Raw genomic sequence first — 27,972 nt, forward strand, 5'->3', positions numbered from 1 at the left:
GCTTAGCATAGATAGCTTTTACATTGTTGAGATATATTCCTTTTAGACCTAGTTTTTCTAGTGTTTTGAACATGAAGTAGAGTTATATTTTGTTGAATGCTTTTTCTGCATCTATTGAGATGATCATGATTCTTATTTTTAAGTCTGTTGGTATGATGAGTACATTTATTGATTTCCGTATATTGATCCAGCCTTGCATTCCTGGTATGGCATTCCATTTGATCATGGTGCACTATCTTTTTTTTTAATTGATTTTTTTAAAAATGCACTACCTTTTTAATATGTTTTTGTATCTGATTTGCCAGAATTTTACTGATAATTTTTGCAGCTATGTTCATTTGAGATATTGTTATGAAGTTTTCCTTCTTTGATGTGTCTTTGTCTAGTTTTGGAATCAGGGTGATATGGCCTCATAAATGAGTTTGGAAGTATTCCCTTTTTTTCTTTTTCATGGAATAATTCAAGGAGTATTGTTATTAGTTCTTCTTTGAAGGTCTTATAGAACTAAGCTATGAATCCATCTGGTCCAGGGCTTTTCTTGGTTGGTAGGCTTTTGATGGCGTCTTCTATTTCATTGCTTGAAATTGATCTGTTTAACTTGTGTATATCATCCTGATTCAGAGTAGGTAAATCATATGACTCTAGAAATTTGTCAGTGTCTTCGATATTTTCTGTTTTATTGGAGTACAAATTTTTAAAATAATTTCTAATTATCTTCTGTATTTCTGTAGTGTCCATCATGATATTTCCTTTTTTATCACAGATTTTAGTAATTTGAGTTTTCTGTCTCCTTTGTTAGCATGGCTAGGGGTTTATCAATTTTATTTATTTTTTTCAAAGAACCAACTTTTCATTTTGTCTATTTTTTCAGTTTCTTTTGTTTCAATTTCATTGATTTCAGCTCTGATTTTAATTATTTCCTGTCTTATACTTTTTTTGGTATTGATTTGTTCTTCTTTTTTAGGGCTTTGAAATTTAATGTTAGGTCATTTATTTGTTGACTTTTGTTTCCTTTTAAGGAACAAACTCCACGCAATGAACTTTCCTCTTTGTACTGCCTTCATAGTATCTGAGAGGTTTTGATAATTTATATCATTGTTCTCATTTACCTCTAAGTATTTTTTAATCTCTTCTTTGTTGTCTTCTGCCATTGTTCATTCATTAGCATGTTATTTAGTCTCCAGGGTTGGAGTAGCTTCTATTTTTTATTTTATCATTAATTTCTAATTTCATTCCATTATGATCTGATAGAATGCAGGGTAGTATCTCTACTTTTTTGTTTTTGCTAAGAGTTGCTTTGTGGCATAATATATGGTCTATTTTAGATAAGGATTCATGTGCTGCTGAGAAGAAAGTTATTCACTCTTTGATGGATGAAATATTCTATGTATTCCAGTTAAGTCTAAGTTGATGATTGTATTATTGAGTTCTATAGTTTCTTTGTTTAGTTTTTGTTTGGAAGATCTATCCAGTGGTAAAAGATGTGTGTTAAAGTCACCTAGTATTATTGTGTTGTGGTCTATTTGACTCTTGAAATTGAGTTTGCTTGAACATAGATGCTCCATTGTTTTAGGGCATATATATATTTTTTCTTTATTAAATTATTTGTTTATTATAACTTGTTATATACATGATGGCAGAATGCAATTCATTTCATAGTACACAAATAGAGCACAATTTTTCAAGTCACTTGTTGTACACAAAGTATTTTCACATCATTCGTGTCTTCATACATGTATTTAAGGTAATGATATCTAACTCATTCTACCTTCATGCCCTTACTAGGGGCATATATATTTATAATTGCATGTCTTGTTGAATGTGTGGTTGGTTTCCTTAAGCATTGTGTGATATCCTTCTTTATCCCATTTGATTAATTTTGGCTTGAAGTCTACTTTATTTGAAATGAGGATGGAAAGAAATCCCTGCTTCTTTACACAGTCCATATGAGTGGTATGTTTTTTCCCAACTTTTCACCCTCAGTCTGTGAATGTCTTTTCCTGTGAGGTGAATCTCCTGAAGGCAACATACTGTTGGGTCTTTTTTTAAAATCTGCCAGTCTATGTCTTTTGATTGGTGAGTTTAGGCCATTAACATTCAGGGTTATTATTGAGACATGATTTGTATTCCTGGTCATTTTTGTTTAGTTTTGGTTTTTAACTTGACTTGGTTTCTCCCTTGATTGGTTTGTGCTTTAGTGTAATATCTCCCTTTGCTGATTTTCATTGTTGTTTTTTGTTTCCTCCTTATGGAATATTTTGCCGAGGATATTCTGTACTATAGACTTTTTACTTGTAAATTCTTTCAACTTTTGTTTTTCATGGAAGGTTTTTATTTAATCATCAAATCTGAAGCTTAATTTTGCTGGATTCTTGTTTGGTATCCATTTTCTTTCAGAGCTTGGTTATTCTAGGCTCTTCTAGCATTGAGGGTCTGGGTTGAGAAATTTGCAGAGATCCTAATTAGTTTCCCCCTATATGTGATCTGATTCCTTTCTCTTGTGGCTTTTACAATTCTCTCATTATTCTGTATGCTAGGCATTTTCATTATAATGTGCCTTGGTATAGATCTCTTGTGATTTTGTACATTTGTTTCCTCTAAGCCTCTTGTATTTGATTTTCCAATTTATTCTTCAGGTTTGGAAAATTTTCTGATATTTTTTTCATTTAATAGATTGTTCATTTCTTTGGTTTATAACTCTATGCCTTTCTCTATCTCAATAATTCTTCGTCTTTTTATGTTATCCCATAATTCTTGAAAGTTCTGCTCATGGTTTCTTACCATCTTCACTGTGTGATCAACTTTATTTTCAAGAGTATATATTTTGTCTTCATTGTCTGGGGTTCTGTCTTCCAAGTGGTTTAATCTCTTGGTGATGTTTTTATTGAGTTTTTTATTTGGTTTATTGTTTCCTTCATTTCATTTGTGGGGGTTTGTTCTTTGTTGTTGTTGTTGTTGTTTTTCAAAATCACTATCTCATTATTGAAATAATCCTTTGCTTCCTATATTTGCTCTCTTATATCATCCTTTAATTCTCAGAACATTGTAATTATGAACATCCTACTCCTTCTTTGATATTTCTTCTGCTGTACTGGCCATGGATTCTAATAATGTGGTATCTTGGTTTGTTTGGGGCACTTTCTTCCCTTGTTTTTTCATGTTGTTCGTGTGTCTTCTCTTCTAACAGTGTGTTTCTAAGGTGTTACAGTTTTTACTCTGTAGGTTTATAGTGTCCCTGCAAGATTCCAGTACCTCTCCTTTAAGGGGAAATCAATATGAATAGATCGTAATGCAAACAATATACAGCCTTAAGTCAAATAGCTCCTATTAAGACATTTATGGTTTTGTCACACTATATAGAAATGGTGAGTTTAATTATTATCTACTATATAAACAGTAGGTTTGCAAAAGGGTCTATAGCTTCTGATGGTGGACGAAGAGAGAACCATGGGTGGGGTGTAGAATGAGATGTTAAGAAGGTAGGAGGTGAGGATATAGTTATCAGATCTTAGGAAGTGTGAAAGAGGAATCAAAAGAAGTTGGCTAGGAGCAAGAGAAAAGAGAGAAAGTATTTTGGGGGAGACAAGTAAGTGGGAAGACAATAGAAAGAATACAAAAAACAAACATAAAAATTAAGAAAAACAAAATGTAAAAACAGGAGATAAAGGAATATACAACACAACTGTAATATTACTATTCAGACATCCCAGTCCCCAGTAGACTGATCCATGAAAAGTACTTGGTTTTGCAGATATTGGGGATGTGAGGGCAGGAGAAGAGAGAGAAAAGGCGGGGGGGGGGGGAGAAAAAGGAAGAAAACATATCTTAAAGGATCATTTCTGTTGGAGTTCACTATCTTTCCTGTTTCCCTTCTTATCCAGTAAGTGTAGTTGTCTGTTGTTTTCTGGTATCTCCACCCTCAGGATGGTGAAGGTTATTAGGGTGGGACTGTTGGTCTTAGGGATGGAACTTCCGGAGGTGGGATATAGTACTTGCTGGTCCCAGTTGGGAGACTGCACCCAAAGGATCTCCTTTGAGGCCCGCTTGTGTGATGTGGGTGCCTGGTCTTATCTCCTTATATTGCCTGTAGACCTCAAAATTCCTGGTCTCTAATTTAGTCTCTTAACTATCTCATCTCCTCCCTTTCTACTTCCGAATCAGGAACCTCTCTCTCACAGGCCAGCACACACCTATTGTGGAGAGCTGTTTTGTTTGGGGCAGATCAGGACCAGGTTTTGTAAGCTAAGGACTGGCCATGTAGCTGCAAGCACTGTGCTGGTTTTGTGGCTGCAGGGAGAGGGGGGAGTCGGGGGGACTATAGGTACCTTGATATTGCTTCTAGGCCCCATCTGGTATCCCAAGCTGTGAGTTGTCACAAATGAAGATGGCGATGGCAGTAGCAGCGATAACCCAAGTTGGTGACAAAAGTGTCCCAAGATGGAGGCAGCTGCTTTCAGAGGTCCAACCGGGCAGTGGTGTTGGGCAGCATGTTTGGAGATGCAGCTCTGTGGAATGCAGTGTTGTGGCTGGCGGCTGTCTCCAGACCCTGTCCAGTGTTCCCAGGTGTAGGCAACTATGGCATTGGTTGCAGTGCCCAAGATGTAGTGACCAGGGGAGCCCCAAGCTGATAGATGTGTAGCCACACGAGATCAGCGGCCGGCCAGGGTTCCCACGTGGGCAGGTGGCCAAGGGTCCTGTTCAGATGCTGAGGCCAGGGGACCTGTGTGGACACAGCAGCCAGGATTCCTGTGCAGGAGCAGCTGTAGTAGATTCTTAAATACATAAAAATCTCTTGAAGGATACATAAGAAATGTATTTTTTAAACCTACGTGAATATATAACCTAGTGATAAAAATGAAATACTTGGTCAGCAGTATAATAAATTCTTACAGATATGTTGTTCTTTTTGTTACTTACTATTAGAATAAAAAATCCAGAGCTCCATGTGATTTTTCCCCTACCAATCCCTGCCCTCACCTCCAAGTGACCTCTTTCCCACCAAGCTCAGCCGTATGGGCCATCTTGCTTTGCTTGGGATCTTATGCCTTGTATTAAATATCATTCTTTCCATGGCTGGAATGTATTTCCACAGATCTTTGCATGACACACTCTTTTAAGTCTTTCAGTTCTCTGCTTACACATATTCAAAAAGTATTCCCAGGGGCTGGGGTTGTAGCTCAGTGGTAGAGCACTTGCCGAGCATGTGTGAGGCACTGGGTTCGATTCTCAGCACCACATAAATAAATAAAGTTATGGTGTTCATGTATAGCTAAAAATATATATTTTAAAAAGTATTCCCAGAGCTGACTAAAAGTTTAAAGGGTTATATGCCCTTTCCTCTGCTTTAACCTTGACTTTACTCAATGTTTCTTTATAACATTTCTAACATTTTATATTCTTTTATTTATTCATTGTTCATTTCTCCAAGAAGTTTGCATGTATCATTAAGACAGAGATTTGGTCTTATTAGTTGATGCACTTAGCAGTGCTTACTCTATACTTACATTAGAAGGGCACTATAATAACTTTGTATTTAGGACAAGCATATAGGATTTTTTTTAGAGCTTTGATAATGAAAGATTTAAAGCACTAAGGTTTTCAGTAGTTTCACAGGATAGTTTACTTCCAAGTGTTGTTTTGTTTAATATGTTTCCTGGGTGACTTGTTTTTATTTTTACTGTGACCTGAGCAGGTTTCAATATGTACTATTCCAAGAAAAACATAAAATTCTTGATTTTAGAAATAATTACTTCCCACCTACTTTCAAATCATCTTAAACTTCAGATCTTCTAAATACTTTCTTTCACTAATAATGGAATATCATTTTTATAACCTAAATCTTCAAGTTACTGAATTCTGCAGAGGCTTTTTTTCCCTCCTATGGTTGTTGTATTTGTTCTGTTAAAATAAGATATTCAGTTTGGGAGATGGGGGGGAAATGGTCATTTTCTACATTCTTGATTTCTTTATAATGATTATTAAATTGTATGGGACCAGACTGTTTTGCTTAATTATTTCCACTCAAAGTTGAAAAAGTTTTATTTTTTTAAATTTAGAATTACTGAGCCTAACTTTGAACATATGGACAAAAAGGAAATTGAAAACAATAATTTTTTATCAAGAAGTCTATAGAAATTACTTGTTTAATATCTCTTAAATTTAGCAATGTTTTGCCTAATAGTAATAGACTATGGCCATTATATTGTTACTAATTTAAAACAACCCATTGTAATATCTTCAGTTTCCTTAAGGAGAAAATACCATATTTGAACAGTGAACTTTAAAATTTTTATCATATTCTGTATCTACCCAGAAACACCATATTGTATGAATAGAGTTTGAACTAGAAGACCTTTGTGATAATGTCTTTTTTTTATTACCCCAGGTGGTGTTGGATGTTGGATGTGGAACTGGAATTCTCTCTATGTTTGCTGCTAAAGCTGGGGCAAGGAAAGTTCTTGGAGTTGATCAATCTGAAATACTTTACCAGGCAATGGATATCATAAGGTAGATATATTTTTAAGGCTTGCAAATTTGTTCTAAAATTGGACAATTATTTAATAGATTTTCTTGTCTGTAGTAGCTATCAAATATAGACTGTTACAGACTGTAAAGCTTTTGTCTAGAATAATAAGATTTTAAATTGGATTAAGCTAGTCACTTTTGAATTGAGTGGTGCTGGGTAATGTTTTCAAGGATGAGAATTATTTTTATATTTTTTTCCCTTTTTACTTATGGCCATAGATAGGCTAATTCTAATAGAAAATTAGAAATTACCTCTGGGCGTGGTGGTGCATATGTGTAATCCTGGCAAACCAGGAGGCTAAGGAAGATGGGATGCAGGTTTGAGGCCAGCCTCAGCAACTTTCCAAGATCCTTAGCAACTTTCCACGACCTTGTCTCCAAATAAAAGGACTGAGTATGTAGCTCAGTGTTAAAGCTTTCCTGGGTTCAATCTCCAGTACCCTTTAAACATAAAAATAAAATTAGAAATTACTGATATTTGTGGTGATATTGACAGAGGACTCTCTAAGTAACTAAATATTTATTTTTAATATTTTAGTTGTAGATGAACACACTACCTTTATTTATATATTTATTTTTATGTGGTGCTGAGGATTGAACCCGGTGTCTCACACATGCTAGGCAAACCCTTAAGCACTGAATCACAACCCAATCCCCTAACTAAATATTTATGTCATAATATTTTCTTTAGCAAATATTCAATAGATTTTCTTGTCTGTAGTAGCTATCAAATACAGACTGTTTTAGTAAAGCTTTTGTCTAGAATAATAAGGCTAAGAGAGATATCTCCTTCTTTCATAACAATATTAGCCCTTTTACTTTTTTTTCTTACGTAAGTTCCACAATGGCTTACAAGTAAGGCAAAGTGGATTTAGTTTATCCCCTAACACTTAATTTTAGTACTTAGGTTAATCAGTCATAATTGATTTTACAATTGGCTTATATACTCATAAGAAAGACAGTTTACAACCTGTTAATCAGAAGAGTTGTTTTATTAATGATAGTTACAGAAAGGCCCAATATGCAAGAACAGATAAATATGAGAAAAGAGTTCAAGAGAGTAGAGTACAAAATGAAACTAAAGCTTGACCTTTTATATCACAGAAGAATAGAAATTGTAAAACAGAATACAGAAAAGTTTAATTTTGACAGGATAGTTGTAATAAATGATCATTTTAAAAAAAATAACCAAATGTATTTTTTGAGGCATTGATGCCAAGCCTCACATACAACTACTACTATTAACTGTTTTCTATTGTTGTATGTTCCAAACCAATTCTATAGTATTATACATGTGGATGGTGGTTGTACTACTATTAACTAACAACCTTATAATTACTGCTAACATTAAGGAATTACATGCTAGCCACTTTGCAAAGCACCATAAAGGAATTAAAATTTTAAAACAATCTTAGGAAAAGATTGTTTTAAACAACCCTATTTTATAAGTGAAGAAACCAAGCTTAAAGAAGTAATTTACCCATTTTTATAAAGCCAATTAATGAAAGAGCCAAAATTAGAATTCAAGTCATATGATTCCAAATGCTGAAATAAGTATGCTATACTACCTTCTCACTGACTGATGAATCAGTAATTGGAGGTCTTAGCAATAAATTGTTTCCTGCATAGTCTTTTAAAAGTCTGTTCACAAACAGAAGAACAGAATTTATTTTGCCCCACAATGTGAATTTTACTATTTCAAATGGAAGGAAAAGGAGAGATGCATATGAACTATATGAAAATAGCTACTATTTCACAACATAAAAACGGCACAGCAGAACATTTCTGAAGAAACAGTACAAAATGTTGGCCTATCGAAAACAAAAAGGCTTGCTTTTCACAGAACACTGATGAGGGCTAAGATTTATTATAGCAAAGTTTACAGTGCAGGAATAGCAGGTAAAAAGATACCCATAGGCTAAGAAGTCACAGACATACTTCAAGACATCCGTCTTTACACCCCAGCTTCAAATCTCAAGACACATGAGATCTTAATACCCAGAGAAGTTTGCTGAGTCTTAGTGTCTTTAGTTCTCAAAGAGTGCTATTCATGTAGGTATAAATCTGACATGTGACCAGCCATAGTACAGATCTGAATCAGACACCATGTGTGTATCATGAATCTTCTGTTTACTTTTAAACATATAGTCATTCTTGTTTATTTAGACCCACTGCTTTAGGCTAATAACATCATTTGTTACCCAGTAACGATGTTGAATGTTCTAAGAGCTCTCTTAAAGATTGATCAATCATTGCCATGCCTATGGGGATAACATAGTAGGGCAGATCTCCTATGTTAACTCTTCTCACAGATCCAAATTAAAAACCTGGGATTCTTACTTGATCTTTCTTTCTCCTTTACCCAGCATATCTGTTGGAGACATAATTCTTTTAATTGAGAGTCCTTAATGTTTCTCAAATCTGCCATGTTCCATCCTTGATGTTTCACAAATCCATATCTTTATTAATATTTCTGTATCTCTTATTTGAATGGATAAAGCTGCTCTTAATAATTTCTTGAGTTGTTTCTACTTTGTCTTCACCTCCCAATGCTCCCTGTGGTAGAGTGATACCTATGTTTCTACCCAATTCTACCCTTTTAAATTAAAAAAAAAAAAAAAAAAGGAAGAAAGGAAAAGAAGGATGTTTTCTGAGATGTATAAGATGTATGTATAAGAGATGATGAAAAAGAAACTAAAAATGACCTATGATCCTACTGTCAGAGATTATTGTTGACATTTTGGTATCTTTCCTGATGGTCTTAAGAGCATTAAGTCATAGGAAATTAAATCCATACAAAAGTCAGTTGTACTAAAATATCAGCTTCTCAAGGTTAGGGCAGGGAATTTTCTCTTTTTACTGATGCATCCCAACCATCTGGCACATGGTAGGCATTCAATGTAAATACTTACTCTGAGTGAATAAATTAATGAATTTCTGATACCTACCATATCACATGACACCTATCACATCTCAAGACAGGTTAACCACCATCACCAAAGCCTGAAAACCCATTGTCTCTGCTTGAATCCAAATGTTCCTTTTCATTAGTATTTTTTTTTTAACAAGGACTTAGAGGCTGCTTTTGCTCAAAACATTGACTCTTCCCCTGGGCCTACAAATGTATAAAAACTTGGCACCTCTGACTCCATTTTGCATCTAGCTTCTTGAGTTGTTCATCTTGGATTCCAGGAACAACAGGTCTGATCCATAGAGGTTTTTTTTGTTGTTGTTTGTTTTTTTAATTGATTTTTTTAAACAAATAAATGTCAGTGGGATGCATTACAATTCTTATTACACTTAAGTTTTTTATGATGAGTAGAAACTAATCCCCAGGCAACAGCAACTTTCTTATCACCACTGATAAGGCACCACCTGACCAATCCTGAGGTAATGATCAATTAGACCCCCTTTTGACCAAGAATGCTTGACTGTGCATACTTTGGGTCCCCTTATCTGTATAATATGGAGCTCATGTCCTCAAAGACAGGACTGGAAATGCTCAGTCCCCTTTACCTATGGTGTAGCTATATTAAAGTTCCTTTGCTGCTTTTTACCATTACTTTTTCCATTTGATTTTGGGCTTGATTTGTTGGGACCCCAACAGATAGGCCTCTGGCATAGGACTCCAGTAACATTTTCATTACATTTAAAGCTGAGTTGTTGCTCATTTCAAACAATAAATGTCCTCAGTATTAGTAATTTCATAGCTACACACATGTAAATACCAGACTGGCTACAGTGGCACATGCCTATAATCCCAGCAACTTGGGAGGCTGAGACACTGGAGCATCACAAGTTCAAAGCCTGCCTCAGCAATTTAGTGAGGCCCTAAGCAACTTAGCAAGATACTGTCTCAAAATAAAATATAAAACCACTGGGGATGTGGCTCAGTGGTTCGGTGCTCCTGGGATCAATTGCTCATACAAAAAAAAAAAGTAAATACCAGTGATATATACTTGGGAGGGGGAAGCTCATGAAATAGCCTTGTTTTGGGTCCAGGTCTAGGACCTATGTTTCTATCTGCCTATTTTCCATGAAATATGCATACGTTTGTCCCCTGCTTTATGGTTAAAGATCTTTACTTTTTGTTTCTATTTACGAATGGAGGACTAGATTCTTTAGTAAAGATCGCTAGTATGGGTTTGTTTTTTCTCTTTGAGAGGAAAAAAGGGAGACTTGGTCAGGACATAATTCTTCCAATAAGTTTTTAGTTCCTTTGTCACTTTTTGGCTCCCACATCCATAATAATCTTTTCTGATGTGTTCACTGGGCACTGAGTCCTCCTTCACAGATTTGTCAATTCTCCTTCACAGGTTTTTCATTTCTTTATTTTCTTACTAACTTATCAGAATCTTTGGTTTTTGGTATCCTCCAAAATCTGTGCATTTATATTTTTCTGTCATTTCACTGTGCTGAAGAGAGAAAATAGAAATATGTGAACTTTGATGATATACTGAACTGAAAACAAAGTAATATTAAACTTGTGTATTTTTAAATCTCTTAGAGTATTCCTTTCCTCCCTTTCATGTGCTCTTTAAAAAAAAAGTCATTGTCATCCACCTATTCTTTTAGGTTAACTTTAGAATTGTTTTATGACTCTTTATGTATTTATTTATTGGTTGCTAAGGATTGAACTTAGGGGTACTCTACCACTCAGCTATATCTCTAGCCATTTTTATTTTTTATTTTGAGACAGGGTCTCATTAAGTTGCTGAGGCTGGCTTCAAACTTGGGATCATTCTGCCTCAGTCCCCCAGGTTGCTGGAATTATAGGTGTAAACCACTGTGCCCAGCTGTGACTAACTTTTAATGCCACTTGATTAGGTGTTCATTGTGTGAACTCCATGATACTTCTTATTGTTTGCTTGTCTATCTTCTTGTGTTCCATTGTCTAAGTAAAATCTGGACTCATTAGCATCTCTCAGAATACCTCCCAACATTGTCCCTGCGTACGACCTCTTCTGGCTGTAGTCATGCTAATTATTACAGTTCTTCAAATTTGCTGTTTCTCTCCCATATAGACGCACAGGCAGTAGTGTACATGCACATGACCATGCCCACTCCCAGACCTACATAGATCTTTGTGATGCTGTCTTTTCCTGTCAAATTCAGGTGTCACCTACCTGGTTAAGGGTTTGCTATATGAGCTCCATTAGTGCCCTATGCCATTAATGGTTCCTTCTCCCTTAGACGATATTATTAAGTGCATGAACAGTGTCTTTTATCTCCGCATGCATAGTACAAGACAATTAATCATGGTGATGTTCCTTGTATCATGAAGTTAAATTGCTACTTTTAAGACAGGAAATAAAGATAGGAAAGTGTGTGTTGTTTTAACAAAATTTCCACTCAGAAAAAGTTGTTTTTTGGTTTAGTTATGAGAATTATTTAAAATAGCCTTTTTATTGCAATGTCATTTCTATAGATTAAAAGCTATGCTTGTTTTTTAGCAGGTATTTCCAAAGATAGGATTTATTTAGGATGTTTTTGTGCTGAAGTATGGTTTTATGACCAGCCACATGAGAAAACTGAGTAAAATCTATAGTTTTTCATGAATGGGAAAAAAATCACATGGTAATAAAGATTAACAGTTTTATGAAAGAAGTTATCTATGTGGATGATGTTCGTTGAGTTATTGTAATCCATATTATTGGGAATTGTTGGGCTTTGTCTTTTTTTCCCGTTTTCTCTGAAATCATAATCTTTCTTTTTATTTATATTTGAACAACAAGTAATTACTTATGCAAGTAGTATTATGACTTGTAGTAGGCAGTAAACAGCCTGAGCAGATGGCCTTTTACACAACACAGATCTTGTTGCAGCAAAACCATTCAGAAGGTATTTCTAGGCAATGGAATATTTTTTCTCTTTTAAGAACTGTGCTTTTTGTTTTTCTTTGAAGTATATATATATATTTGTTAAAGTCTTTAAAATTATTTTAGTAAATAACAAGTAACTGTAGTAATTTCACCAGGGTTTTATAAATACCTTTTGAAAACTCAAATGTAAGCATTTTTCTTTTATCTATGAAATATAACAGATATCAACAAAAGCATAAGTGGGCATTAGTATACATAAGTATGCATAAATAATAAAATAAATACATATGTGATAACCATTATTCAAGGCAAGAGATAGAACAATGCTACCACTTCAGAATCCTACCCACATCTACTTCCCTTTCTCTGTCAGATGGGTAACTATAAAAAATTCTATTATGAACATTTTGTACATGTGCCCTGATGCAAACATCTGTGGGGTATATTCTTACAAGTACAATTGCAGCCTTTAGGTTACATATGTCTTTCAATTTCCTGTGTGTTGCCAGCCTACTTTCTAAAGTAGACATACCAATATATACTTAAACAAGTAGTTTATAATAGTTGTGTTTGTTATACTCCACCTTTTAAACATTTTCTAATTGCTTATGTAGCAGTAACACACTGCAATTTTAATTTTTGTTTCTGTAATTGCTAATGAGATTGATTACCTTTTCATGTGATTATTGGCCATTTTCATTTCCTTATGTTTAGGTTTCTTTTGAGTTGTGTCTTTTTCTTCTTTATCTGTGGATAATCTATGACATATTTTGGAGTTGAGTTGTATATGGATTTTTTGTAATACAAAAGTCTTATTCTTGATTATCTTCACTGTCTTCGTATTATCTTTTGATGAACTAAAATTCTCAGTTCTTATTTAGCAACATTCTTATTTATTATTGTCATTATTTGTGATTTGAGTAAGAAATACTTACCTATTCTGAGGTTGTAGAGAGTGTATTTATTTATAAATGATTTATAATTGGGCCTTTTACACCTATGTCTATAATCTACAACCATGGACTTTTGTTTAGGAAGTAGTGGTTCAGGTTTGTTCTCTCATTTTTCCACTTTTAGATTCTGTGTAAATGAACTATTTGTCCTGATCCTTCTTTCCTTTCTACTTGCATGTCATTTTTGTCAATAAGTCATCAGGGCTGGGGTTGTGATTCAGTGGTAGAGCGCTTGCTTCCCATGCATGAGGCCCTGGGTTTGATCCTCAGCACCACATAAAAACATATAAATAAAAAATAAAGATATGTATTCATCTACAACTAAAAGAAAACGTTTTTTAAAAAACACAGAAAACAAAAAAAAAATTTTTTTTTAAAGAATAAATCATCAATATATGGGGCCCCTGATAACAAAACCATTTTAAGGCAGTAGAGCAGAAAAATCACAGGTTATTCATTCATGAACATGTATATGAGAATCCTAATTAAAATATGGGCTGAGGGCTGGGGTTGTAGCTCAGTGGAAGAGTGCTTTCCTAGCATGTATGAGGCACCTGGGTTCCATTCTCAGCACCACATATAAATAAAGTAAAGGTACATTGACAAGTAAAAAAAATATTTTAAAAAACATGAGCTGAGAGTATAGTCATTAGTAGAATGTGTGCTTAGTGTGCAGGAAGCTCTGGATTCAGCCTCTTAACACCGAGAAAAAAAAAAATGAGGAAGAAAGAAAACAAGCTATGAGGGTAATATATTGGAAGGTAGTTTCTCCCAGGAATACAAAGTTGATTAAATATGAGAATATCAACTAGAAAAATCTGTTGAGATCATTTCAATATTTGCAGGTAAAATTCATTACCTATTCAGTATATCTGCTGTGTATTTAAAACCTTAGAAAACAAGAGCTATAATGTCCTAAAATTACATATAGTATCTATGAAAATAGAACCTATAACATCTTGGTGGGGTTCTTTTTTTTGTCTTTTTTTTGGAACTGGGGGTCGAACCCAGGGCTTTGCGAATGCAAGGCAGACGCTTTGCCACTGAGCTACATCCCAGCCCAGAACCTATAACATCTTGATAAACTACTGAAAGCATTCTCTTAAGTTCAAGAACAAGACAGGAATACAAGCCATCACTTCTCCTATCTAACACTTTAAGTCCTAGCTCATGCAATGAGATGATAAAAAGAAAAATTTAAGAATTGGAAATGAAACAAAACTGTTCTTACTCAAAATGCTGTGTTTATAAATGTAGATCTTAGGAAGAAAAGCTAAAAACAAGTTAATACAGTAATAAAACTATCAGTATACTGAATACATAAATAATATAAAAATCAGTTGTATTTCTATAAAGAACACAAAACACACTAAAAATTAAAATATATCAAAGTTTATTGTTATTATTTTCAACCTTCTCCCAGGATGCTGCAAGGATATTAAGTCACTTTAAATAGAAAATTCACCTGGGAGATAAATGTTCCCCCACCAACCAGTCCCCCAAGATCAGCTATTTTAATTTCTTTCTCCACAGTCTGTCTTCTGACCTTGGTCAGTATCTCCCTGCTATGTATTTCTCAGATATTATTCATGTTATTGTTTTCTGTAATCATTTAGGAATACAATATGCCTGTATAACCCCTAATGAACAGTAGGATTTAAAATATTCACTGCAAAGCTTGTTAATAATTCCTTCATAGACATCCCACATAATTATTCTCTTTCACATGCTTTTTCAAAAATCATCTGAATAGCCCCTGTTATTGGGCTGGTTATTGTTTTGTCCCCCTCTGTTTTCTTTCCTCCCATTAATTCCTTTTTTCTGAAACACAGTCTGTGAATTTATAGTCTGAATTGTACTGCAGATAAGTGAGGGCCTCCAGAAAAGCTAACTAGAAATGGCAAATCGTGTTCTCCCCTCACCTTGGCCTGTTGAGCAAGCCAGAAGAGCACAGGATTGGAATATCACCTTTGTGTTAGTCTGGATGTTTATCTTCGAATCATTAAGTTGTTATAAAGCCAAAGCTTTCTGTTGAAGAAAAAGTTGAGTGCTGCTGAAAAGAGTGTATGAATCCCTCCAGCAGTCAGCGTGGGTGCAGAATTCAAAGTCCAGAAATAAATCCACACTTAGATGGTTGGTTTTTGACAGATGCCAAAGTAATTCCATTGGTTGGTTAATGATATCATGCCAACAAAATTTTTCAGTACTGTTTCAATAGATACTGATCTGGTAAAAATATGAAGAAAAGTAAATGTGGGAATATAGCCAGCAAGCACATAAAACAATAATTGGTTATTAGGAAGGTACAGTTTATCTTGTACTTGGGATCTTGCTGAACAATTAAAATTTAAAAGATGAACATTAATAAGTATTACAGGCATGTGAAGACAGGAATGCACATATTAGGAATATAAAATTATATACGTGCTCTGTAAAACAAATGAGCATTTTCTTAAAAAGTTAGTTATATACTACCATTTGGTACAGTGATTCTATTTGTACCCCAGTGTTTATAAAGCTTTATTCAGTTAGACCCCAAAGTTAGAAACCATTCAGAATTCCATCGATAGGTGTGGGTAAACAAAATTGTAGTTTATCCATGCAGTAGAATACTCACTAATAATAGGAAGCAAACTACTGATACACACAAAAAATACACAAATCTAAAATGTATCTTATATATTGAAAGATAGCAGGCACAAAAGGGTACATTTAGTATGATCCTGTAACCACAGACCTCTATAAAATATGAATTAATCTAATAGGTGATGAAAGAGAAAAAAATCAGTGGTTGTAGATGGGAGGATTTTCTGAGAAGGAGTATTTCTGGATCTTTTCAGGGAAATGGAAATAATCTCTATAGATGTGGTGGCAGGCATGCACATGTCAGTGTTTTTCAAAATTCAATATAATGTATCCTTAAAAATGAATGCATATAATTGTGTGTACATAATGCCTTGATGAAGTTGGGGATGGGTATCTCCTTGGCAAAAAAAAGAAAAGGAAAAACTTAGCCTTACTTTAGTTTCCTTAAGTTATCTCTTTGTTTCAAATAGCAGAAGAGATGTTGGAAAATATGGGCTAACCTTATGATTAAACATAAAAACATCTAATGTTTGCCATTGGGTAAGGTCCAATAATTTGGGAGAGGATTTTAAGTTTTTTACAAATATATTTATATAGTATATAGTGCTTGAGATGTATACATAACTTTTACAAATATCTGATCCCCCAAAGCCTGTGAAGTAAGTAGGGCAGGTATGTCATTCTCTTTTATTGTGAACACACAGGCCCAGTGAAATTATTTAAAATGCTTAGTGAAGGTCACTTAGCTGACAAGTGTGAGAGGACCTGGACGTTAATGTAAAGGCTTCTGCCTTCTCATTTCCTCACCACTATGACAAATTACTTTCTTCTGTACCAACTTTTAATGTCAGTATTGGTCTGTCTCCGCCACACTCCCTTTTTTCCTTATTAAGACACAATCATCAGAATTAAAATTCTGTCTCTAAATTTCCTTAGGATCACCCAAGTTCAATGGTGGAAGGATATTTAATGTATATGACTTTCCAAGGGAAAAATTTCACAGGAAAATGTTGGATGCTATTAAGATCTATATAAAAGCATGTATTCTTAATAACATTGAGAATTTTCGCAGGCTGAAGATTTCCTTATGAGTACTGTGTATTGCCAAAATTAACCAGAGGCATTTTTGGGCATTCCTGGAGTGACCAAACAGTAATTTTAAGACGTAGGGGATAAATCAACTCTGAACATACTTTTTTGTTCCTCAAAATAATATGAATAGTTGGCAAAAATTTTATGTAATTTAACTAGCTTCCAGAATCTTTTTCACATCCTAATACAATTTATTATGATAATTTTCAGATTGAATAAACTGGAAGATACTATCATACTAATTAAAGGAAGAATTGAAGAAGTTCATCTTCCTGTAGAAAAAGTGGATGTTATTATATCTGAGTGGATGGTGAGTGTTCATAGTAAAAGCTACTTCCATTGGTAAAATAGAGAAGTAATAAATAAGTTTGCAGTTTTGTTGCATTAAATTATATTTGAAAAATGACAGAATGATGATAGTATTTTAAAAATAGCAACAATATGATAGTTTATTCTAAAGTAGCACTTACTCTCCATTCATTATCTTTTTATAAAAGAATGTTACATTTTTACCTTTAAAATCATAATTTGAAAATTACTATTTTTCTACTTTCTAAATTTATGAAGACCTAAATATTTGCCTGAAAGTTTACAAGGACTAATAAAGATGTTCTAGACTATTGCATCAAAATTCACATGATATTTTCAGTATTACTATCATGCCAGATGTTCTATCTTTGTGATCCATTAGTCTATTTAATCAGTGTCCTTTATCACATAAAATGTAATATACTGCTATTATTAAAATAGTAAATTTTGAGTATGTTACATAGCTCTAGATTACAATTGAAATCATGAGTCAAGGCAGAGTATTTATTTTGAAATGCATATAAATTAAAATTCATGGTATTTACCAAGTAATTTGACTTTTTGTTATGCCAGTTTGATGAAGATATAAGAGAATTTCCAATAGGCAAAGATTTCTTAAATTTTGGAGAGTTTTTTTCTTTTAAAGCTCTGTTTTTTACATATGTTTTCATGAAACAAATTTATCAAAAAACTTACAAACAAGTTTTACTTTATAATTTTCTATAAATTTTTTAAGTATACATGGTAAAAATCCTAGCAAAGTAGAAATTTTAGGGATTTCTTGAAATGTTCTAATTTAACATAGTAGTTCATTGTAGTTTAGAGCCAAGTGTAATCCCTGTTCTTGGCAGGTACTTTATTATATGTGAAGTAGTGCAATGAGTTTTTTTCTTTATTTTTTTCTGATTGTCCATCTTTATAGAACTCATTGTGGTAATTTGACAAATGTATACAATATGTAATGGTAATTAGAAGCATTTCCATCTCTGCAAACATTCATAATTTCTTTGTGGTGATATATAATAAGTTATTGTAAGCTATAATTACCCTACTGAACTACAGAACACTAGTATTCATTCTACCTATTTAACTGTATTAGGTACCAACCTGTTTGTACTCCTCATCTCCCCTACCCTTTATTGCCTCTAGAGACCACTATTCTACTCTCTGCTTAAATTAAGTGAATTTTTTAAGTTTCCACAAGTGAGTGAGAAGATATGGTATTTGTCTATCTGTACCTGACTCATTCATTTGACATAATGTCCTTCAGTTCCATCCATGTTGCCACAATGATGGGATTTCATTCTTTTTTATGACTGAATAGCATTCCGTTGTGTGCATATACGTCTTCCTTACTCATGCATAGGTATTGTGAATAGTAAACGAGTAAACATGGAGTACAGGTATCTCTTGAATGTACTGATTTTGTTTCCTTTGGATATATGCCCAGCAGTGGGATAGCTCCATTGTGTGATAGTTCTATTTTTAGTTTTTTGAGAAACCTTCATACTATTCCTTAATGACTGTACTTGCTTACACCAAAAGTGTATGAGTTCCCTTTTCTCTGTGATTTTTTTTTAAAATACCAGTTCTTAATAACAATATTTTTATTCTTCATGATCATGCCAAAGAATTTGTATCAGCACTTTAGAGTTGAATGAGAAGATACAAATTGAATCAATAGTTAACAATTCCAACATCTCTTTAAAGACCATGCCAAACAGATGCTTTGGAGAAAACACAGTTGAAACATTTACTTGGAAGTAGTTTCAAATAACTTATGCTAAAAGTTGTCTGGCATCATTTCTCTAGGGACTGTTTTATTTTTCTTGCAAAATGCATCTATTATATTAGTCAAGTTAGACTTTATAAGCAAAGAGGCGAGAACAAATTGCCTGTTACCTCAGTTGAACATTTTTATAAATCTAACTAGTTGGATTATTCTTATCCTGCCTGGCAGAATTACGCTTCTAGATATTGATTTTCTTGGAGTTTTTCTTTAAAAATCTGAAAGATGATCCATAAGTATTAATGTGCAATTGAAGTCTTAGAGTCATTTGGTTAACAACGGAAGTGAGAGATTAGCTGGATGGAGCATACTTACGAGAATATCTTTATGATAGGAACTTTATTGAAAGTCATAGTGGTCTTGGACTTGTTTGCCCTCAGATCCATTTTATACCCTTTTCCTGCTTTCTTCTGTACTTACATGGAGCACTCATTGCCTTCCTAGGCTTTAGTAACAGCGGACTCTTCCCCCTAGGTTTTAGGAACTCAATGGGAAACTCTAAGTGGAAGATTTAAGAAAGAGGGAGCCAAGTCATTCCTCTGCTCATTTTAATTCTGTTAGTGTTGCTGTTCCTTTTGTGACTTCAGTTCCCACTGGTCAGGCCTGTCATAGTTACAACATCCACTGTATGATCTTAGTTCTGGACTCCTATGGCAGTGATCTGGTTGTCTCTCCTGATGACATTTCTTTTATCCCCTTTGTAATCAGCTTCCAGCATTAATTTTCCTCTGTTTAAAATAGTCTGTAATTTCTGTTGTTCTAGTTAGATTCTGATGTTAAAGGGCACCCTTCACTTTGGAGAGCCAGTGAGGTGTGATATCTGTCTTTATCAGAAAGTCATGGTAATATAGAGTACAGAATCACCACCACATGAGATGAAAGGAGCTGGTTGTTTGGAAGCTAGGGTGTTTACGAAAACTCTTCACTAAGGAAATCAGATCAGTGTATTCAAGAAGGGATACCCAAGAACTTCCCTTATTCCTAGCCATAAAGGGGTAACTTAAATATTGGCATTATCTTCTTCTTTGCATTTTTGTGTAAGTATAAGTTAAGTGAAAATCTAGCCATTGTATTAAATGACTTAGGTAGAGCATGAGACACTGTAATTTATGGCAATCAAAATTCTGAATGCCCTTAGTTCTCTAGTGAAATTTGCATTTAAGGCTTAAAGAACGCTTGTACCAGAATATTGTTAATCATCTTGGTGGAGTATAAATATTATTTATGGTATTTTCTAAATTCTATAAGTCCTCCGTATACTTTGGTATTTCATTAGGATTTCTGAGTTGAAAAGTTGAAAAATACTAATTGTACAACTAAACAAGGGGCAAGTATGCTTTCTGAAATTTATCCAACATTTTTTAGATAGTCCTACTTGGCTGAAACAATGAGCAATTGGTAGATACTTGATTATTTTCAATCTCTAGCCACATTTTCAAAGACCAGATTTTTAAATTAAAATGTACATAGTTTAGTAAAGATACAGAATTTAGAATGAGCCATTTTTCAGCTATAGCATAGCTTTTGTTTTGTTTTGTTTTTGGTTGCCTTTTAAAAGTATTTTCAACAAGGAAGGACAAAAAAGGAACATACCCTCCAAAATTGGACACAGATGTTTAATGGACTTGTAATCTAGTATAGTAATGTAGACATCATATATTGCAGATATATACATCTGTTTCCTTCTACTGTGGTCCACTAACTATTCCATGGCCTAATGTAGATAGCTTTTGTCTTCAGCTATTCATGAATTTTTCTTTATTTTGGAACCCCTTCCTAGATAAGAATGTAATTTTAAAAGTTAAATCATTGCTGTTTGCATGTTATTTAATAAATCATTACTTGCCTTTTCTATTAATGAATTTCCAGATTTAGGCTTGCCTTTAATTTTACATTTTTCTTTTTTTATTTATTTTAAAATTTTTTATTATTATGTTTTAAAGGAAATTTCTTTTTATTGAATATAATTAACATAATTTTTAAAAATATTATAATTCATGCATATTAATTGCACAACTTAATGGGTATGACATTTTCATGCATGCATATATCACGCTTTGCTCATGTCCACTCTTCCTTCTACCTTGTCTTGTACCCCTCATTTCCCTTTACCTCAGGTCCCCTTCCCCTTTCACTAATAATCTCTCTTCTATTTTCAGATAATTCTTTTTTTTTAAATTTCCACATGTGAGAGAAAATAAGTGACTCTGTCTTTCTGTGTTTAGCTTATTTTGCTTCTTCCATTTTTATTTATGTTTCTGCAAATAACAGTTTTATTCTTTATAGCTGAATAATACTCCTTTGTGCATATATAACACACTTTCTTTACCCATCCATTAATGGCGCCAGCACCTAGGTTGATTTCCTTATCCTTGTTATTGTGAATTAGTGCTGCAGTAAGCATGGGTATGCAGATATCTCTTGTTTGCTGACTTCATTTCCTTTGAATAAATACCTAGGAGTAGTAGCTGGATCATATGATGGTTTTATTTTTAGGTTTTGGGGAACCTTCATACTGTTTTTCCTACTGATTGTGCTAATTTACATTCCCACTAACAACATATAAAAGTTTTATTTCCTCCACATTCTTTTCAGCATTTGTTATTTTTTTCGTTTTGATAATGGCCATTTGACTGGGTGACATAGAATCACATAATAATATCTCAGTATGTAGCTGTTTAGTTTTTTAAAGCACACAGACTTTTATGTTGTATAAGTAGTGGATGAGTTAGTTACTAGACCAGTTTCGATTTGGATTTCCCTAATGGCTAAATATACTGAGCATTTTTTAATGTTTTTATTGGCCATTTGTATTGTTTTTGAGAAGTTATCTATTTAGATCATTTGCCCACTTTTTAATTCTTTTGTTAAGTTTTTTAAAATATGTATTCTGGTTACTAGTCCTCTGTCAGATGAATGGTTGTCGAAGATTTTCTCTCATTCTGTAGATTGTCTCTTAATACTGTTGATTGTTTCCTTTGCTGTGCAGAGATGTTTCCTGGCCTATTGGAGTACTATTCAGGAAATTTTTACCTGTGTGAGTATCGTGAAGTGTTTCCCCTATATTTCTTCTGGTAATTTTTGAAATTTTAAGTCTTACATTAAGACTTTTGATCCATTTTGAGTTAAATTCTGTACTAGGTGAGAGAGAGTTTCAGTTTTCTGCATGTGGATATCTGGTTTTCCAAGCATAATTTGTTAAATAGGCTTTGTTTTATCCATTAACTCAATGGCCATAGACATTGAACTTTGTTTGTTACCAGTATCTTCAGGCCTCTCTTATAGTTATGAATCAGAAACCTACTTATTTCATATTTTATGCTTTAACTATAGTATCTGACATATTTGTAGGTCTGCTTTTGAAAACTATAGTTTTTTTATTTATATATGACAGCAAAATGCATTACAATTCTTACTACACATATAGAGCAGTTTTTTGTATCTCTAGTTATATAAATTATATTCATACCAATTCATGTCTTTATACATGTACTTTGAATAATAATGATCATCACATTCCACCATCATTTATAACCCCATGCCCCCTCCCTTCCCCTCCAACAACTGTGCCCTATCTAGAGTTCATCTATTCCTCCCATGTTCCCCCTCCCTATCCCAGTATGAATCAGCCTCTTTATATCAGAGAAAACATTCGACATTTGTTTTGGGGGGATTGGCTAACTTCACTTAGCATTATCTTCTCTAACTTCATCTATTTACCTGCAAATGCCATGATTTTATTCTCTTTTATTGTTAAGTAATATTCCATTGTGTATATATGTCACATTTTCTTTATTCATTCATCTATTGAAGGGCATCTAGGTTGGTTCCACAGTTTAGCTATTGTGAATTGTGCTGCTGTAAACATTGATGTGGCTGTGTTCCTGTAGTATGCTGTTTTTAAGTCCTTTGGGTAGAGACCGAGGAGATGGACAGCTGAGTCAAATGTTCGTTCCATTCGCAATTTTCCAAGAAATCTCCATACTGCTTTCCATATTGGCTGCACCAATTTGCAGTCCCACCAGCAGTGTATGTGTATGTGTGCCTTTTCCCCTACATCCTTGCCAACACTTATTGTTGTTTGTATGCATAATAGCTGCCATTCTGACTGCAGTGATTGATTTGCATTTCTCTAATTGCTAGTGATGATGAACATTTTTCATATATTTTTTATTTATTGATTGAATATCGTCTTCTGAGAAGTGTTTCTTTAGGTTCTTGGCCCATTAATTGACTGGGTTATTTGGTTTTTGGTGATTAACTGTTTGAGTTCTTTATACACCCTAGAGATTAGTGCTCTATCTGATGTGTGAGGGGTAAAGATTTGCTCCCAAGATGTAGGCTCTCTATTCACCTCCCAGATTGTTTCTTTTGCGGAGAAGAAACTTTTTAGTTTGAGTCCATCCCATTTATTGATTCTTGATTTTTAATTCTTGTGCCACAGGAGTCTTATTAAGAAAGTTGGGGCTTAATCCCACTTGATGGAGATGTGGGCCTACTTTTTCTTCTATTAGACGTAGGGTCTATGGTTTTATTCCTAAGTCCTTGATCCATTTTAAGTTGAGTTTTGTGCATAGTGAGAAATACAAGTTTAATTTCATTTTGTTGCATATGGATTTCCAGTTTTCCCAGCACCATTTGTTGAAGAAACTGTCTTTTCTTCAATGTATGTTTTTGACACCTTTGTCTAATATAATTATAATTTTGTGGGTTAGTCTCTGTATCCTCCAATCTGTACCATTGGTCTACCAGTCTGTTTTGGTGCCAATACCATGCTGTTTTGTTACTATTGCTCTGCAGTATAGTTTATGGTCTGGTATAGTGATGCCACCTGCTTCACTCTTCCTGCTAAGGATTGCTTTAGCTATTCTGGGTCTCTTATTTTCCAGATGAATTTCATGACTGCTTTTTCTATTTCTATGAGGAATGTCATTGAGATTTTGATCAGAATTGCATTAAATCTGTATAGTGCTTTGGGTAGTATGGTCATTTTGATAATATTAATTCTGTCTATCCAAGAGCAAGGTAGATCTTTCCATCTTCTAAGGTCTTCTTTGACTTCTTTCTTTAGAGTTCTGTAATTTTCATTAAATAGATCTTTTACCTCTTTCGTTAAGTTGATTCCCAAGTATTTTTTATTTTTTGAGGCTATTGTAAATAGGGTAGTTTTCCTCATTTCCCTTTCTAAGGATTTGTCACTGATATACAGAAATGCCTTTTATTTATGGGTGTTCATTTTATATCCTGCTACTTTGCTGAATTCATTTACTAGTTGTAGAAGTTTTATGGTGGAACTTTTAGGGTCTTCTAGTTATAGAATCGTATCATCAGGAAAGAGTGCTAATTTGAGTTCTTCTTTTTCCTATGTGTATCCCTTTAGTTTTTTTCATCTGTCCAATTGCTCTGGCCAGTGTTTCAAGAACTATGTTGAATAGAAGTGGTGAAAGAGGGCGTACCTGTCTTGTTCCAGTTTTTAGAGGGAATGCCTTCAATTTTTCTCCATTTAGATGATGTTGGCCTGGGGCTTAGCATAGATTGCCATTATGATGTTGAGATACATTCCTGTTATCCATAGTTAACATGTGTTTTGAACATGAAGGGGTGCTGTATTTTGTCAAATGCTTTTTCTGCTTCTATTGAGATGATCATATGATTCTTATCTTTAAGTCTATTGATGTGATGAATTACATTCGTTGATTTCTGTATGTTGAACCAATCTTGCATCCCTGGGATGAATCTCACTTGATCGTGGTGCATGATCTTTTTGATATGTTTTTGTATTCAGTTTGCCAGAATTTTATTGAGAATTTTTGCATCTATGTTCATTAGAGAGATTGGTCTGAAGTTTTCTGTTTTTGATGTATCTTTGCCTGGTTTTGAATCAGAGTGATATTGGCCTCATTGAATGAGTTTGAAAATGCTGCCTTTTTCTATTTCTTGAAATAAATTGGAGAATATTGGTATAAGTTCTTCTTTAAAGGTCTTGTAGAACTTGGCTACGTATCCATCCAGTCCTGGGCTTTTCTTGGTTGGTAGACTTTTGATGGCATCTGCTATTTCGTCACTTGAAATTGATCTGTTCAAATTGTTTATATCTTCCTGATTCAATTTGGGAAAATTATGACTCTAGAAATTTGTCGATGTCTTTGATACTTTCTATTTTATTGGAGTACAAGTTTTCAAAATAATTTCTAATTATCTTCTGTTTTCGTAGTGTCTGTTGTGATATTTCATTTTTCATCATGTATGTTAGTGATTTGTGTCTTATGCTGCTTTTGGTCTTGATTTGTTCTTTTTCTGGGGCTTTGAGATGCAGTGTTAAATCATTTATTTGTTGACTTTTTATTCTTTTAAGGCATGAACTCCATGCAGTGAACTTTCCTCTTAGAACTGCTTTCATAGTGTCCCAGAGATTTCTGTGTTATATCTGTGTTTTCATTCACCTCTAAAAGTTTTTTAATCTCCTCCTTGATGTCTTTTGTAACCCATTGTTCATTCAGTAGCCTATTATTTAGTCTCCAAGTGTTGGAGTGGATTTTATTTCTTATTTTATCATTGATTTCTAATTTTATTCCATTATGATCTGATAGAATGCAGGGTAGTATCTCTACTTTTTTATATTTGGTAAGTGTTGCTTTGTGACATAGTATATGGTCTGTTTTAGAGAAGGATCCATGTGCTGCTGTTAAGAAAGTATATTCTCTTGTTGGGATGGACTATTCTATATATGTCAGTTAAGTCTAAGTTATTGATTGTATTGTTGAGTTCTGCAGTTTCTTTGTTCAGCTTTTGTTTGGAAGATCTATCTAGTGATGAAAGAGGTGTGTTAAGTCACCCAAAATTATTGTTTGTGGTCTGTTTGACTCTTGAACTTTAGAAGAGTTTGTTGGATGAACGTAGACGCTCCATTGTTTGGGGCATATATATTTATAATTGTTATATCTTGCTGATGTATGGTTCCCTTGAATAGTATGTAGTGTCCTTCTTTATCCTTTTTGATTGACTTTAGCTTGAAGCATACTTTATTTGATATGAGGATGGAAACCCCTGCTTGTTTCTGAAGTCCATGTGAGTGGTATGATTTTCCCCAACCCTTTACCTTCAGTCTGTGGATGTCTTTTCCTATGAATGAGTCTATGGGAGGCAGCATATTGTTGGGTCTTTTTTATTGATCCAATCTGCTAGTCTATGTCTTTAGATTGGTGAATCTAGGTCATTAATATTCAGGGTTATTACTGAGACATTATTTCTATTCCCAGCCATTTTTGTTTATTTTTGGTATTCAACGTGACTTGCTTTCTTCCCTGATTAGATTTTCCTTTAGTGTAATACCTCCCTCTGCTGATTTTCATCATTGTTTTTCATTTCCTCTTTGTGGAATATTTTGCTGAGGATGTTCTCTAGTGCAGGCTTTCTAGTTGTAAATTCTTTTGACTTTTGTGTATTGTGGAAGGGTTTTATTTCATCATCAAATCTAAAGCTTAGTTTTTCTGGGTATAAGATTCTTGGTTGGCATCCATTTTCTTTCAGAGCTTGGTATATGTTGTTCCATGATCTCCTGGCTTTGAGGGTCTGGGTTGAAAAATCTGCTGAGATATGAATTGGTCTCCCCCTAAATGTGATCTCATTCCTCTCTCTTGCGGCTTTTAAAATTTTGTCCTTATTCTGTATGCTATGCATTTTTATTATAATGTGCCTTAGTGTAAGTCTGTTGTAATTTTGTACATTTGGTGTCCTGTAAGCCTCTTGTATTTGGTTTTCCAATTCGTTCTTCATGCTTGGGAAATTTCTGATATTATCTCATTGAAGAGATTGTGCATTCCTTTGGTTTGAAACTCTGCCTTCCTGTATCTCAATAACTCTTAGCTTTGGTCTTTTGATGCTGTCCCATAATTCTTGGATTTTATGTTCATGGTTTCTTACTATCTTCACTGTGTGATCAACTTTATTTTCCAGTTTGTATACTTTGTCTTCATTATCTGAGGTTCTTTCTTCCAAGTGATCTAGTCTGTTGGTTATGCTTTCCATTAAGTTTTTTACTTGATTTATTGTATCCTTCATTTCATGGATTTCTGACTGTTTTTTTTTTTTCAGAGTCTCTCTCTCTCTCTCTCTCAGTAATCTTTTGCTTCCTGTATTTGCTCTCTTATCTCATTGTTGAAGTGATCAATTTTTGCCTGTATTTGTTCATTTAGGTCATTCTTTAATTCACAGATCATTTTAATTATGAACCTTCTGAACTCCTCTGACATTTCATCAACTTTGTTGACAATGGGTTCTGTTATTATAGTGTCCTGGTTTGATTGGGGCACTTTTCTTTCTTGTTTTTTCATGTTGTCTATGTGTCTTCCTGTCTTGCAGTGTGGATCTGGGAAATTAGAGTTTCTTCCCTATATTCTTGTAGTACCAGTGCAGATTGTCTGTACCTCACCTTGATGTTGGGCTTCCAGACCCTGCTGGTGTCCCTCAATGAATGCTACTGCATCCTGGATGTGGCTCCTGTGTAAGTTGAAGTGGGTGGATCTGGGCTGCTGGGCTTGACCTCCCCTGGTAGTCTGCTGGTCAGAAGGGGTGGTACTGCACCAGAGGCTTGGCTCTGTTGGGTGTCAGGTGTCTGCCCTGCCTGGGGAGGGGTGGACTGGGCCTGCTGTGCACCTGGGTCCTGCACATGTCGGTGTGGGCGGATGTGGGCCCTGGGCTTGACCTCTAGTGGTAGTCTGCTGCTCAGAGGGGGTGGTCCTGTGCCAAAAGCCAGGATCTGGAGGGTGTCTGCCCCACTGGGGGAGAGGTCGATCCCGCCTGCTGTGCACCTGGCACCCTCACAGGCAGGTGTGAGAACTGTAGTTTTTATTGGGTTTTACTCATGGAGCTTATTGCTTGTTCGACTGTTTAGCAG

At 34.4% G+C, this 27,972-nt stretch overlaps 1 protein-coding gene across 3 annotated transcripts in view; it reads left to right on the top strand.

Annotated features, from left to right (window-relative positions):
• The window catches only part of Prmt3 (protein arginine methyltransferase 3), a 122,150-nt gene that overhangs the window by 26,119 nt on the left and 68,059 nt on the right, over positions 1-27,972 (top strand). For all 3 annotated transcript variants that reach the window (XM_048788491.1, XM_048788490.1, XM_015477707.2), the window contains exons 8-9: positions 6,386-6,507; positions 17,189-17,288. In XM_048788491.1, coding sequence (XP_048644448.1) covers positions 6,386-6,507; positions 17,189-17,288 — 222 coding nt within the window. The remainder of the gene's footprint in view (positions 1-6,385; positions 6,508-17,188; positions 17,289-27,972) is intronic.

The sequence above is a fragment of the Marmota marmota genome, unplaced genomic scaffold (assembly GCF_001458135.2).
Source record: "Marmota marmota marmota unplaced genomic scaffold, marMar, whole genome shotgun sequence".
In the NCBI taxonomy this organism is placed as follows: domain Eukaryota; kingdom Metazoa; phylum Chordata; class Mammalia; order Rodentia; family Sciuridae; genus Marmota; species Marmota marmota.